Here is a 14,241-nt window from a genome sequence, read left to right as displayed (position 1 = left end):
TGATATTCCGTAATATGCAAGAAAGAGCATCTAATAGTGAATTTTTCTCAAAAAATGAAGTATCTAAGATAGAATCAATTAGTGACATTGGTATCACCCTTAGGAAAGATAGAAAATAGAAAATAAATTAAAACAAATGATTAAAAATCTTGCACACAATTTGTAGAAAAATGCACATTTCTGTAAATGCAAGCATAAATATATAATAGTGTACATTTCACAGTTCGATATAATTTAGACATATATTGCATTATACATATGTATATACTAACACACACCCAACATTTACACATATGCATACACATAAAAGAAGACTCAAGATAGAAAAAAAACAGAAACAAACACACATAAAAAGTAAAAAAAAACGCACCCAACATTTACACATAGACATAAAAAAATTGACTCAAGATACAAAAAAATCCCAGAAACAAACACACATAAAAAGAAAAAAGCATGAACCGGTTTTCTTTATATTACTGTCAAATATCAAAAGCATCATAGAATTTGTCTTCGAATTTAAATTAACACGACTCGACAAACACGCCCACTAAAATACTCGGCCGCCTGTCAGACGTCTAATGATTAATACTCACGCTAATTAAGAAAGTTTGCATGCATCGGCAGATCGGCTGCATGCACATGGTAGCGCTCGTCACGTGCATGAAGTGGTGGGAAAAAAGGACTGATCCTAAATTGTTTTTCAAGCGACTGAAGAGTAGCTAAAGTGAAGAAAAAACACTGCATGCGTCTCCATACGAGGGGCTCCTCTTCGCACGAACCTCGAAGCTTCGGAACCGTATATCTCCAGATGCGATTGCTCCCACACGGCCACACGCGTCCCCTCCCACTGACCACCTGTCCCCTCCGCCTCCAGCGTCGCCGCCTACTGCCTAGCGCTGCAAAGAGCAACCCCCAACTCCAGCCGCTCCTCACTAGCTTGCGGAAGAGTGCAGCTCGCCGCGAACTCGGGGATCACCACTCAGACAGAGGAGAAAGTCAGCCTCTTGGAGACCTGGACCATGCTGCCAACTCGTTTCCCTAGCCGCGGTGCCGTCAACGCCGCGGGGCTGGAGACCCTGCTGCCGGCAGCTTCCCGCGCCGTGCTCTCGGAGTTCATAGCCACCGCCGTGTTCGTCTTCGCCGCCGAAGGCTCCGTCTACGGCCTCTGTACGTGAACCTGCTAGCACTCTCTCGTATACATGATCATCTCGCGGTGCTGTGTGTGAAGAATTTTGTTTGGTTTGTATGGCAGGGAAGATGTACAAGGACACGGGCACGCTGGGCGGCCTGCTCGTGGTGGCGGTGGCGCACGCGCTCGCTCTGGCCGCGGCGGTGGCGCTGGCGAGCGGCGCCTCGGGCGGGCACGTCAACCCGGCCGTCACGTTCGGCGTGCTCGTCGGCAGGCGCATCTCCTTCGCGCGCGCCGTGCTCTACTGGGCGGCGCAGCTTCTCGGCGCCGTGCTCGCCGCCGCTCTCCTCAGGATCATCTCCGGCGGCGTGGTAATTAAGCTGTTCTCTTCTCAACAAGCGCTTTTTTTTCCTGCACTGCAGTTGCCTTCGATTAAGTTGTTTCTAGTTCAAGTACATTTGTCTGAAAAAGTCACCACGGTCACAAGTTCAATTAGCTCAGCGCCTATTGTTACTGTTGCACAAATTGAGCCAGTTTCAGAGCCATCAGGTATTCAGATCGCAGAGCTAGAAACATTTACTCAGCATGGCACCGTTGCTCGGCTACGTTTTGGATGTTCTTGAGCCTACCAACAAATTCAAACAAGCGGTTGCGTATTTCCTCTCGGCGAGAGTTATCTGCACATACATATATATACACGTCATCATGTCCGCCACGTCTCATTTCTATGTGTCTTGTCCTGCAGCGCCCCATGGGGTTCACGCTCGGCCACGGCATCCACGAGCGGCACGCCCTCCTGCTCGAGGTCGTCATGACGTTCGGGCTCATGTACACCGTGTACGCCACCGCCGTCGACCGGAACCGCGGCGGCAACGTCGGCGCCATCGCGCCCATCGCCATCGGCTTCGTCCTGGGCGCCAACATCCTCGCAGGCGGCCCGTTCGACGGAGCCGCGATGAACCCGGCGCGGGCGTTCGGCCCGGCACTCGTCGGCTGGAGCTGGCGCCACCACTGGGTCTACTGGGTCGGCCCGCTGATCGGCGCCGGGCTGGCCGGCGCGCTGTACGAGTTTGTCATGGCCGAGCAACCCGAGGAGCCGGCAGCTGCGGTCAGGCGTGAGCTGCCCGTGCCCGCCGAGGATTACTGAGCGGCATGCGTCGTGCATCTACTGTAACTAATTAGCACCTGCATGCAAGCATACTATGTTGGATGCAGTACATATTACGGAAACGGAAATAAATTCAAATAAAGAAGAGAGAAGGAGTCAGAGTCCGATTCCAAGCCGGTTAGAGCATCTCCAACAGATGCGCCAAACTAGCGCCGCGTCGCAAAATCCCCCGTTTTACCGCGCGCGCAACCGGAATAGTTGCTCCAGCGGGCGCGCGAAAACAACGCGCGCGGCATACGTAGTCCAGCACGCGGGCCGAAACGCAATCGCGCGCCGCATATTTGTTGCGCCCACTTCCGCGCGCTCGCTCGCACCTCCCATCCCCATCCATACGTGTCGCGCGCGCTGCTGGAGCGGCACGCGCGCTGCATTTTAGCGCGGTTGCTAAAGCCAGCGCTACGCGTCGCGCCAAATCAGATGATGGGCGCACGCTATAACTATTTTTTGCGCGCGGCGCGTTCGGCGCATGTTGGAGATGCTCGTATCGGTACTTCATGTTCGAGTCCAGCACCGTGCGGGCAATAAGTAGGAGTAGTCTAGATACCAGGCCTCGACTAGCGCGCCGGACGCAATGTCTTGGTCTGAGCTCCCAGAGGACCTCGGCGACTCGATCCTCCGACGCCTCCGCCGCCACGATGATCGCGTCTGCTTCGGCGCCGTCTGCCGGCATTGGCGCTCCTGCGCACGGCGGAACAGCCCTCCGTCGCTGTTCCCGTGGCTCGCCTTACCGGACCAGACCTTTTACACCTTGCCCGACTCGGCTTTCCGGCCGCTGCCGCTCCGTCTTGACTTCCATCGCCAGGTACCGCATGCCCAGAGCTCCTGCGGCGAGTGGCTCTTCTACGAGCGCATCGACGGCGCCTACACGTTGGTGAGCCCTTTCTCCGTGGCCACCACCATGCTGCTCCCTCGGCTGTCCGCAGGACCGACCTTGTCGGGGCCGTCCGTCAGGAAGCTGGTCGTGTGCTCGCCCAACCTTGTCGTTGCGGTCGTTGGTGAGGAAGGGATTCACAAGCTGGCCTTGTGCCGGCCAGGAGCGGCGTCCTGGGTGGTGATCGCGCACGACCAGCTGAGGCGAGTTCAAGACATGATCTTCTATCAAGGCAAGCTCTACATCCTCCACCAGGACAAAGGCCGACTCCTCTCCGTCTCCGTCGGCGAGGACAGGGACACCGGCGAGCCGACCGTGACCCGGGTCGACAGACTTATGGAGGTCGGCTACACCAAGTCACCGCTGCAATACCTCCTGGAATCTGACGGCAGGCTGCTGCTGATCCGCAGAGAGGATCCTAACATAAACCCGTTCCCATTCTTGGGCGACGGTGGAGGGCACTTCCACTTCATAGGCGCGGGCTTGGAGAAGGCGACGGAGTTCACGGTGTTCGCGGCGGACTTGGCGGGATCACGGTGGACGGAGGTGAGCGGCGTCGGGGAAGACCGGGTGCTGTTCGTCGGGCAATGGTGCTCCCGAGCTGTACGCGTCCCGGACCAGTGCAAGGAGTACATCGCGGGGGACCGTGTCTTCTTCGTGGATGTTCATGCCGCCCGCGGCTACGCCGCCCCGTGCTTCCGGAAGAAGGTCTGGTTTTATTGCAGCGTCCACGACATGGGGGAGCCGCGGTCTCGAACGTATCTGAGGACCAAGGTGCGGCCGGTGAAAGGGTTTCCCGTTGCGTGGCTGTTCCCTCGTTCGGAGCCAGGCATGAACGGCTAGCCTGCACACGGTCATGCTATGCAAAAACTATTTGTTTTTTTAGCGAATGCAAAAAGTATTTGTTATGCTAATGGTTGGATGGGATGATTAGGGTATGTACAGTGGTTGATAAACCTATTTTTTTTACAGTCTTGCTAAGTCTTAGTCGACCGAAACTTAATTATGTCTCAGTTGATGCTATATCCGTGAAATCATACCGTGAGATTCGTGCAATTTTTTTCTTTCTTACATGGTATTCATTTGATTGAGACTTGGTTACATACCTAACCATATTTTTTAATGTAAAATACACATCATCTAGAGAAAAATAAATAAACATGCTTTTTCTAACCAGCCGTGCTATGCTCATTTCGTGATAAAAAAACCATTCAAGTTCAGATTGAATGTCATCACATCTACATGAATAAGGGTTTCCCTTCAGGGAAATACCCAATGGTTCCTGATACATATGTACCCTATATGGGGAATTTTTTTAACGATTAAACAAAAAGTCAAAATAGTTAAGAAACTATTTTTAGAATAAACTTGACTTACTTGCGCACTAGTATGTAAATTAAAAAAAGAAACTACTTGACTTCGCAGCGAAAAAGACAAAAATTATTAGCTATTATAAGTCACTATTCATGCTATTTTGACTGAAAATTTGTCTTTTTTGAAAATAAGTCTAAGAGGAATTTTATTTTTAAAAAACTTTTCTTACTAGTACAATGGAAGGTCAAGTTTTTTTTTTTCAAAAATATTTTTAGGAATTTTTGACTTTTTGTTGAATTACTAATTTTTTTCCATATAGGGTACATATGTACCCAGGAACCAAACGTTCCCCTCCTTTCCCTTCACCTTTCGGAAGGAGACAAAATCATTCAAATCCAGATTCATTCCTCTGCCCTAGATACTTGCTCCCCTCTACAAGCAGAAGCAACAGTGCTCCTCCTTGTAGCCAATGCAACTAAACTCCTTTAGGTCAATGAACCCACTTTTTTGATTGAACCTGACTCTTTACTAAGGTTACGACAGTTAGGGATGTGGCTCCAGACCTAATTCATCGGTCCATTAGGAAGTCTCTAGCAGATTACTTCAAAATCACTAAAGACCTTCATCCTCAGGTGTATCACATCTCCAGAGAAACAAATGAGAAATCTCACAATGTTGCTCATCATGTTCTAAATAATTATGCAAAACCTGCTTTTAGAGATATATGGCATGCCTTGTAATCTCCTTGCTTTCTCTGCAAACTTCTGGGGTTTTGTACTCCATGTTGTAAACTATATTTGAGCTAAATGAATTTGGTGCCTTGGGCGCCTTTTAGTGTTAAAACGCTATGAGTGAGCCAGAGACATGTAAAATCTTAGTACAAAGATCCAAATGTCTAGTACTCCCTCTGTTTCAAAGTAATTGAAGTTCTAGGTTGTCTTAAGTCAAACTTGTTTAAGTTTGACCAGGTCTAGAAAAAAATACACCCAGAAAACTAAAGTACTCCCATGAGATTCTTTATAAAATGTATTCTCCTACCACATGTATTTGGTATTGTTGACCTTAGCATACTTTTCTATAAAGGTTGGCCAACTTAAACAATTTTGACTTAGGACAAATCTAGGATTTCAAATATTTTAAAACGCAAAAAGTATAGCCAATCTCTTTGCAAATTTAGAACTCTAGACTATTTTTTGAGTAGATGACCAAATTTTATAATCAAGTAAAACATAATGCATCAGATTATACAAGGAGATCTTAGAACAACTTCTGAACTTTTCTGTTTCTTGAGAATAGAACAATTCTTGAACTTTTTTCAAGGAACAACTGATGACTAAGTAGACAATTTTTTTCCTTTGAGGGGACTAAGCAGACATGTGCTCCACAGTTCGATGCCCGTCTAGATAGGCTGGGCCAATATGTAGGCCTGGCGGCTGTCGTACAGCACGACCCTTCTTCATAAGGCCCATGCATGCAGACCGTGTGTAATAATTCACTCCACACGGTCCGGCCCTGGAGGAAACACCTACAACCTCCACCTCGGGCGCCTCTATGTCTTTGCTTCACGCGAGATAGAGGGAAGCCTCGCCTGAAGGGAGGCGCGAGATGGGCTGACCTAGGCGCACAGGAGGCCACAAATCTCGGTTTTACTTCCACATTTTTTATTTTATGCTTCATTTTTTACTTCTGTTTATACTTCCAAATATTCTAAATGAATATAATACAGAAAACACTTTACATAAAAACATTTTAAAAATGTTGAGCAAGCATTTAAAAAATGTTAAATGTGTATAGTGAAGGTGTTTCTCATGTATACAAAAAAATGTGTATAGAAAAATTGGATCATGTATTTAAAAAATGGTAATCAAGCATTTGAAAAAAAAAAGTTAAACAAGTAATCGAAAACTGTTAATGAAGCATTTTTAAAATATATAATATGTATAGAAAAAGTATTGACCATGTTTTAAAAACATATGTTAATCTTGCATTTAAAAGATGTTAACCGAGCATTTGATATATAATAAATGTGTATAAAAATATATTGACTATGTATTAAAAATGTTAATCTTATACCTTAAATATGTAATCAAGCATTTGAAAATGTTAATATGTATACAAAAAATGTTGACTATGTATTAAAATATTAATATTTTATTTAAAAATGTTAATCAAATATTTGAAAATGTTTATAAAAAATTGACCGTGTAAGCAAATATGTAAAATTTGTATTAAAAAATATTAAACATGTAATAGAAAAATGTTCTTGATGTATACGAAAAATGTAAAATGAAATCCAAACGAAACAAAGAAACACGAAAAAACCAATGAAAACATAAAAAAGAAACAAAGAAACATGAAAAATCCAATGAAAACCCTAATAAGAAACAATGGAAACCAAAGAAAAAATAAAACAAAAAAACCGAAGAAACAAGTGCAAAAGAATGAAAAATAGTGAAAACCAAAAAACAAAGAAAAAATGAGAAAAAAGAATCCAATGAAAACCATGAAAGAAACAAACAGAAATCAAAGAAACTCGAAAGGAAAAACAAGAAATTCAAAATTGTAACGATAAAAAGACAGGGAAGAAATAAGAAAACAAAAAAAATTCCGAATGAACACGTAAGCAAAGAGATCGACCAACGAAGAAGGAGCGAGTAACACTCTGTTGGGCCGGCTCATACGCCTGCGCGCTGCTAGTCTCGCTATAAGCGAGACATAGCATTCGCGCTGCACCTCTGCGTTCGCCCGCGGCTCCAGAAAAGATCCCCTCCGCCTCCGACCCCGAGGCAACAAGGCAGCTCGCATTTCGCCGCTCACCGAGCCCTCGAGGCGCGCTATCCATGGCCACCTACTGCCCATCCGGCGCCTCCGCGCTCCTGCTCTCCGCCCCGCGAACCCGCGCCGCCGTAATTTCCAGCGCCTGGCACAGAAACCCTCGATTGCTCAAGGCAGAGCTGAGCCGCGCCGTGCTGATGCGTTTTCTCTAGTTTCCGCAGAGGTTTCCCGGTCCGGCTTCCGGGAGGAGCTCTCCCTGTGCAGCTGCTCGGCGGCAGAGGAGGGGGAGGGGAGCGGTGGGTGCCGTGCGAGCATGCTTCAATCCTTTCGGGGACGAACGCATCCTCCGGGAGGCCTTGAAGGTAAATTCTGTGTGAAGCTGGGCTGGTATTGGGGTAGTGGAGTTGGTTCATCGGCTTGGCGTTTGTGTACAGTTGAGCATACGGTTCCTTGATGCGCGTGTTTGCTCTATTAGATTGTTAACTGGCCATTAGATTTAGATCCATCACTTATGCTTAGGTAATCTCTCGTAGTTGCAGATTTGTAGAATTTCGAGTCATCAAAGAGTTCCTTTCCTGGCATCTGTATAGAGAAGAGATAGTTTATCACAATTGCTTAGTTCTCTTATCCAGACAATAATTCGCTACTTCGATGTTCATTCAGTGAAGGAGCACAAAAGAATTGACACATAGGGTTTACTCTTAACTGCAGTTGTTATTATCTTCTGGGTGAAGGGGATAAAAAAAGTAACAACTTCCACTTATATGTGTGCATGATTCTCTTTCTGTAGTAAATGTGTGCTTCCTAAAGTTCTTGCTTGCTGCCATAGAATCTCCCAACTTCATAAAATTTGGGGGTAGAAAGTTTTGGAGAAAGTGCAAACAAAAGGTAGAAAATTAAGGATGACTAGTTAGAATTTCAGGGGCCATCACATTGACTATAATCTCTCGAATTTACAGTTTGTTGTTTGCTCAAGCAATAACATATGTTGATGTTTTGCATGCCTTGTGCGTAGGAGCCAGTTGCATTCATGGGTGGCGTGTTTGCTGGTCTCTTAAGGCTTGACCTGAATGAGGATCCTCTTAAGGAGTGGGTTACTCGAACGGTAGAGGCTTCTGGAATAGCTGAGGATAACAGCACCGAGGAATCAAATGAGGGAGCTCAAAATGATGGACCCCAGCAAATTGAGATTGAGTGAGGTGCATTAGTTGCCTTTTGCCCTCCTTTACAGCCTTACTTGTAACTTATCCTGAATATTTGTAATATCTAAGCAATAAAATGCTTGCCCATATTTTTGTGTTTATAGTACAGCTCTAAGTCAAAATATTAGCACATTGTCATTATTTGCAAACTGTGCCTCTTCTTAGTGGGTATAACACTAATACTACATCTTATTAGTTCCCTTCGTATTTTGGGTCAAACTTTGACCATATATTTAACTAGCAAAATGCAAGTTATATACCACAAAAACAGTATCGTTGGAAACATCTTTAGAATACAAATCGAACAACAAGTTTTTCATGGCATACAACTATATTTTGCTAATCAAATCTATGATCAAAATTCGACACAAAGTGTGATGGGCACCAATAAACCCGGAGGGAGGAAGTAAGAAATTACTGTGGGCAGAACAAATTGAGATGATTGAAACGGAAAAAGGAAACATTCACCCATAGAGATGCATACTTCTATTTGTGAGTTGTGGTAAAATGTTGCAGTTCTAAGAAATGCAGCCTTTGGCCTTCTGCTGAGACTTCATTATCCCCTTTTTAAGCCGTATCCCTTTTGAGTTACTTTTGAAATATTTTCACTTATGGGGTTGAAGCAGTTGTATATGTTGGCAATTAAGCAAGATAGCCAGAGAGTGAATTTCTCGGCCATTCTCTGTCTTCTTTTTGGTAGTTTACTTAACTTAGCTTATTTTCAATGCTTTTGCATCCTTTCTTCTCTTTGTGTTTGCATCGTCTTTTTTTCCGGTTTCATTGTAGCTGGACTTTGCGCCTTCTCGGCATTCTTCTTGTAATGAAACATGACACACGCTTGGTGGTGTGCTCGCGAAAATTTTAGCAAGATAGCCATATGAACATGGGATGTCTTGTTTCTTCAGTACGTGTAGTAATTCTGGCCCTGCTTTCATGCTATTTTTCAAACTGTTGTCATTTTCAGACCCACAAAATGAATAATGTTTTTTCAGCAAAAAGAGAGGACAGAACCCATCACAGCGATTGATGGATAACTGGATGATCAAACATAGCCATGGCCTTTCAGTTAGTAGGCACTTTCCTGTTCAATTGCGTGCATTGAAGATATTATGATCTAGTTTTGGAAGTCTCAAAAATGCATTTATTTGCATTGGAGCTTGACTACCAAAACAGTGTGTCTTTTATCACCTTGTGCTGTCCTTCATGATCTTCGTCTAATGTGAGCTTGACTATTAAAAAATAGTGTGTTTCTCATCATCTTGTGATGTCTTTCATGGTCTATGTCTAATGTGACAGAAGTATATTCTTGGCCCATGCATCATGTGGCTTCGGGTAAAGTGTTAGGTTGAGTCTAACCATGGAAAAAGGCTCTCTTGCATCTTTTGCTTCCCCACCTAGTCTCTATTCTAGATTGAACGTCTTCGGATGCATCTGTTTATTATGCTTATGCCTAATCTTAATACTGGCTAGTTACTTCAATTACCTTACCCCTGACATGCGATAAGTATTCTGTATTAGGTTTGACATGGATATTATGTAATGTTTTATCACTTTAGACTTTAAGACATAAGTAGTACACTAGTTCAGAGTTAAAATTATTGCATTGTGCATGACAGGTTGACAGCCATGACTTACTAGAAATAGTAGTTATTGCATGGATTCATGACATGTATGTTTTGAAGAATCGTTTCTAGGGGGGTTAAAAACTGCATATGGAAATGTAGTAGTCTGCCATATTAATACCCTTTACAAAGGGGAATTTTTAGCCCACCAAACTGCTTTTGAGGAGCATTACTGTTGGACATTGTTTTTCTGTGCACTCAAGAAAGTAAGATTTGTAGTTCATTTCTGATTTTTGAAGTTGGCCTGAGATAAAGGTCTTGAGACTCGATACGTCATTCTTGGTTTGAATGTAGTTTCTGGACATTGGTTGACCAATGGTTTCTTAGCCAGATTCTTGCTGAAATAATTTATGTTTTCAAAATATGTTGCATGTGTGTTGTGCTATTCTAAAATAAGTATGTGGACATTCGTTGATCGACTATTTTGTTTTTTGCAAGGAAGAACGTGTGTTTTATTTTAATGATAGTAAATTTTTACTAGGTTGCTGTGGGCATATATACTCTTGGTTTAATCTAGGATGGCGCTATTTATATAAATTACTTCTATGCTTCACACAGATTTCTCCAATGATCAGTAGTTTTCTGTTTAACCTTTCAAAATAATATGCTTAAACATGTGAAGCCTTACCTGAGGTGGTCTGTTTTCCTTAAGTGTCATGGAATATTGTTACCTGGAGAAAGCTGTGGACACTGCCATTTTGCTAGGTCAATGAACAATGAAGTCTTGCCACCAATATTTTCAAACTGGGAGAAACATAGGCTTATGTGTCTTGACATGACAGTGCAGACGATGGTGTTATTTCACAAGCCTTAACAATTCATGTTCCTTCAGCACTGTACCTTTATCAAGATTGTCTTCAGCACTGTACCTGTTTTCACTGTTCGATTCCAGTTTCCTCGGTTGGTTTGGTTACTAAGTTTATCCAGACACTCATGCTGTGGTTAAGTTGCCCTAACACTAATAATGTTAATGCACCAAATATTGGAGATTTCTGGATTTGGGAGCCGACCTTGTCAATTTCTTGGGCCTTAAAAAGAAGTTCACCAATTACGAAGACCTGTCCAAAACGATTATCTTTGCTTCCTATCTTTTATGAGCAACGAATGTGTCGTTCCATATAAGGTTCTGCCTTTCATGTTCTTAGTATTGGGTTTATCTCCTTTCTCCTTTTTTTATTGTGTGCATATGTGGACTGGAAAGTAGGCCATCATATTTGCCTCCATAACATGCCGTTTGGCTTTTCTCGTCAGTGGTCTTGTCACTTGTACAGGAGCGAGCACTCCTGTATCTACATCATTATAAGCATTGACTAACACTAATCAGCTCTGGTACGGTGGCGGTTGTTCTGTGTCTGCTGGGAGATCTGTGACCTCTAACCAAATGCCCAATGCCTTGCCAACTGACAGTTTACACGATGCCTTAGGCCGGTTGCTGTTAATAATGCATAAATGACCCACGTGTATCTCTCTGACGAATTGTCCGTTTAATTAGAGCCAGTAGACTTCCCTTTCCAATTGGAGGCCTCTGTTTCAAGCCCAAACTTTTCTTAGTTCGACTTCGACGTAGTCGGATCCCGGTTTTTTGAGTGTTTCTGGTTGATAATTCGGTTTAGCTGTGCAGGTTGTTGGGCGGTGCTTTCCAACTAATAATCGAATGATGGACAAGGATCTAGCTGCACTGGCCTGAAGGGCATCCTTCGCTTGTAAGTTTCCGGCTGCAACTTGCTTGCGAGCTGTGTTATTATGGTTGTGGAATGGTTGGCATTCCAGTGCCAGTAGCTGTTATCGTCGCTGTTTTGACCAATGACGTGAGCACAAGTGATAAGTCATTGCAACTGCTATCTGCCTGACGATGACTTCATTTCCTCCCTAGTTTGTTATGCTTCTTGTTGGACAAGGATCGCCTTTGAATGCCGACCGAGAAACGCTGTGAATTCTCATCCAGAAATTTTCCTCGAAATAGGTATATGAATTTGAACTTCAGTTGGTACTGGTAGCAGTAATCAATTAGGAGATAAGAGTACCAATTGTGAATTCTCATCCAGAAACCTTGTCGATTTCTTGGGCCTTAAAAAGAAGTTCACCAATTTCTTGGTACTGGTACTGAAGTGTTGCAGATATGAGTATTATTATGCCTTACATGTAGCATGAAGCACAGCACACACATCATTTTCATTGGTCACCGCAAATTTGGTTTTAATTACATCGTTCTCGTTTGCAAAGTTTTCCCTCCTGAGGAAGAGTTTCCTTCTAGAGTTGGACTCTTCATCATGTACCAACATTTTATATATTTGAATTGCAATTATGCTTCTTCCCCCGGTGCTCGTATGTGTGAACTTGACTTGCTACAGTGAAGGAGGAACTCTTCGACACCAAGCATGGCTGAAAGCTCTTCGACACCGGGGGTCATGGGATACAGTTCAATGTCGTCCTAATAAATGACAATGTTGTGATCTTTTAAATCAGTCAATCAATCAAGCGATCAAATATTTTCTTTTATCATCTTCATAGTTTAGTTCTCCAGTTCTCCTCGAGCTTAAGAGACCATAATACCACAGACACCTGGCTCGGGATAGAAACAGTTCCTTGCAATCAAACTACGCAGACATAATCAGGGCGGCATCATGAGAAGCCACTGTCAGTACACCTGTCTTTTGGTAGTACTGTGGAAGAAGAGCTACTGCTCATGCAATGCAAGTGACCTGACCATTATCGTGCCATTGTCGTGCCCAAGTGAAGCACCATTAAGCATTCATCCCCGATATTTTGCTAGGAAGGATGCCGTCTGAAACCCACAAATCATGGCACCCCCATGGCTGTTTCGTCCACGGCTCCTCACACGCAGTGTCACGCTTCACGCCCCACCCCGTACGTTCATCGCCATGTTGACACGCATTTGATGTTCACAGTAGTTAGGTAGCCCATGCAGATGGCTCCCGTTTCCATGCCATGCCCCATGCATTACCGATGACTTGACTTCCTATATAAGAGAACAGTGTTACCATGACCTCAACTGCACCGGTAAGTAACAAGTGGCGAGTGATACTGTAACATCACATCACAGGGTGACGGTGTTCGGCCGAGCTGGTCGATCGACACGGCGGCCAGCATGAAGGCGTCCTGCTTCCTGGTGGTGCTTCTGCTCGCCGTGGCCACGGGGAGCAGGCTCTCGCTCGCCGCCCGCGAGGGCAGCACCCTGGGCGAGCTCATCGCCAAGGCCGGCAGCTTCCTCACGTCGGCGGGCCGCGCGGGGGCGGACGGCTGGCGCTCCGCCGCGGCCGCGGAGGTGGACGCCTCGGCGAAGAAGGGGCACGGCCATCCGGCGGGGGCGAAGAAGCGGCTGAAGAAGTCTTCCGTGAACTGCATCCCCGCCGACATGTGCCGGAGGAAGAAGGTGCTGTGCGGCAAGCGGTGCTACAAGACGTCGCACGCCGCCGCCGCCGCCGGCCTCAGCCACGTCCCCCCCACCCGGTGCGTCGTCAGGTGCAAGAAGTGCGTGCCCACCTGCTAGACCGTTCGTTGGCTGTTCCTTCCCTTCCCTCTTCCGGGTTCCGTGTCGTGTCGTGTCGTCGTGGTCGATCCATGCATGTTAGCTACAGTACATTTGCTTTCCCTTCCATAGGGTTCATGCACCGGTTGAATAAGCAGGCAAGCTTCCCGCCATCATGGTCGCATGCAGTGTAGGTAGTGGATGGGTTCTACGTACTCTAAAAGAAATGTACCACGGTTGTGTGCCAAGTTTGAACGTGATCTCGTCTCATCTCATCTTCTCCCCTGTCGATGAATAGTTTCCCGCACGTGACAATGCCGACTGTACGTAGCGGAGAAACGAAACCGTCGAGCACTGCACTGCGATCGTTGTGTGCAGCTTTCCGAGACGCAAAAGTCATGTGGTCATGCGGTTGTAGGGCATGGCGACTCCCGCGTCATGACGGCTGTGGGGATGAGGGAGACCTCAACCTGAACGAACCAACTGTTCTTCTAGTGTACTACACGGATTATCGTCACGTGTTGTGGATGGATGGATGGATGGTGGTGCCACTAGCACTCCTTTCCAGTTCGATCCGTTGCTGTTCTGGCACCGTTTTCCTCGCTGGATGCCACTGTGCGCCAGCAACTCGCTCGGCCCATGACCATGCACGGTTCATGCATGCACGTAA

At 45.4% G+C, this 14,241-nt stretch overlaps 4 protein-coding genes across 6 annotated transcripts; all 4 read left to right on the top strand.

Annotated features, from left to right (window-relative positions):
- The first annotated feature begins 834 nt into the window (after window positions 1–834).
- LOC125533739 (putative aquaporin TIP3-2) lies at window positions 835–2,401 on the top strand. The gene is made up of 3 exons (XM_048697101.2): window positions 835–1,167; window positions 1,253–1,500; window positions 1,875–2,401. The coding sequence occupies exons 1-3, from the start codon at window positions 1,020–1,022 to the stop codon at window positions 2,274–2,276; spliced, it is 798 nt and encodes a 265-aa protein (XP_048553058.1). The 5' UTR covers window positions 835–1,019; the 3' UTR covers window positions 2,277–2,401.
- Window positions 2,402–2,839: 438 nt separating this feature from the next.
- LOC147986160 (uncharacterized) lies at window positions 2,840–4,155 on the top strand. Its single transcript, XM_087544510.1, has one exon. It carries the CDS (start codon window positions 2,869–2,871, stop codon window positions 4,009–4,011), a length of 1,143 nt encoding a protein of 380 aa, XP_087400636.1. The 5' UTR covers window positions 2,840–2,868; the 3' UTR covers window positions 4,012–4,155.
- A 3,046-nt stretch (window positions 4,156–7,201) lies between these two features.
- Window positions 7,202–12,064, top strand: LOC125539079 (UPF0426 protein At1g28150, chloroplastic). 3 transcript variants are annotated; one of them, XM_048702446.2, is made up of 4 exons: window positions 7,202–7,388; window positions 7,470–7,619; window positions 8,273–8,456; window positions 11,703–12,064. In XM_048702446.2, the coding sequence occupies exons 1-3, from the start codon at window positions 7,323–7,325 to the stop codon at window positions 8,453–8,455; spliced, it is 399 nt and encodes a 132-aa protein (XP_048558403.1). In that variant the 5' UTR covers window positions 7,202–7,322; the 3' UTR covers window position 8,456; window positions 11,703–12,064. The 3 variants fall into 3 exon arrangements, with proteins under 3 accessions (XP_048558403.1, XP_087400638.1, XP_048558404.1); XM_087544512.1 differs by having other exon boundaries at window positions 11,695–12,064; XM_048702447.2 differs by lacking the exon at window positions 11,703–12,064 and having other exon boundaries at window positions 7,204–7,388; window positions 7,479–7,619; window positions 8,273–8,560.
- Window positions 12,065–12,822: 758 nt separating this feature from the next.
- Window positions 12,823–13,846, top strand: LOC125533738 (uncharacterized). The gene has a single exon (XM_087544511.1). It carries the CDS (start codon window positions 13,191–13,193, stop codon window positions 13,590–13,592), a length of 402 nt encoding a protein of 133 aa, XP_087400637.1. The 5' UTR covers window positions 12,823–13,190; the 3' UTR covers window positions 13,593–13,846.
- The last annotated feature ends 395 nt before the right edge of the window (window positions 13,847–14,241 follow it).

This window comes from Triticum urartu, chromosome 2A, assembly GCF_056163025.1.
Source record: "Triticum urartu cultivar PI428250 chromosome 2A, HENAU_Tu73, whole genome shotgun sequence".
NCBI lineage: Eukaryota > Viridiplantae > Streptophyta > Magnoliopsida > Poales > Poaceae > Triticum > Triticum urartu.
This window is presented reverse-complemented; position numbering and strand designations above follow the sequence as displayed.

Bases quoted from the DNA above. Each gene is read 5' to 3' on its own strand.
- LOC147986160 (XM_087544510.1), top strand. From the start codon at position 2,869: ATGTCTTGGTCTGAGCTCCCAGAGGACCTCGGCGACTCGATCCTCCGA.
- LOC125533738 (XM_087544511.1), top strand. From the start codon at position 13,191: ATGAAGGCGTCCTGCTTCCTGGTGGTGCTTCTGCTCGCCGTGGCCACG.
- LOC125539079 (XM_048702446.2), top strand. From the start codon at position 7,323: ATGGCCACCTACTGCCCATCCGGCGCCTCCGCGCTCCTGCTCTCCGCC. The intron at 7,389-7,469 runs GTAATTTCCAGC...CGTTTTCTCTAG, and splicing joins CCCCGCGAACCCGCGCCGCC to TTTCCGCAGAGGTTTCCCGG. The intron at 7,620-8,272 runs GTAAATTCTGTG...CCTTGTGCGTAG, and splicing joins TCCTCCGGGAGGCCTTGAAG to GAGCCAGTTGCATTCATGGG.
- LOC125533739 (XM_048697101.2), top strand. From the start codon at position 1,020: ATGCTGCCAACTCGTTTCCCTAGCCGCGGTGCCGTCAACGCCGCGGGG. The intron at 1,168-1,252 runs GTACGTGAACCT...TTTGTATGGCAG, and splicing joins AGGCTCCGTCTACGGCCTCT to GGAAGATGTACAAGGACACG. The intron at 1,501-1,874 runs GTAATTAAGCTG...CTTGTCCTGCAG, and splicing joins GGATCATCTCCGGCGGCGTG to CGCCCCATGGGGTTCACGCT.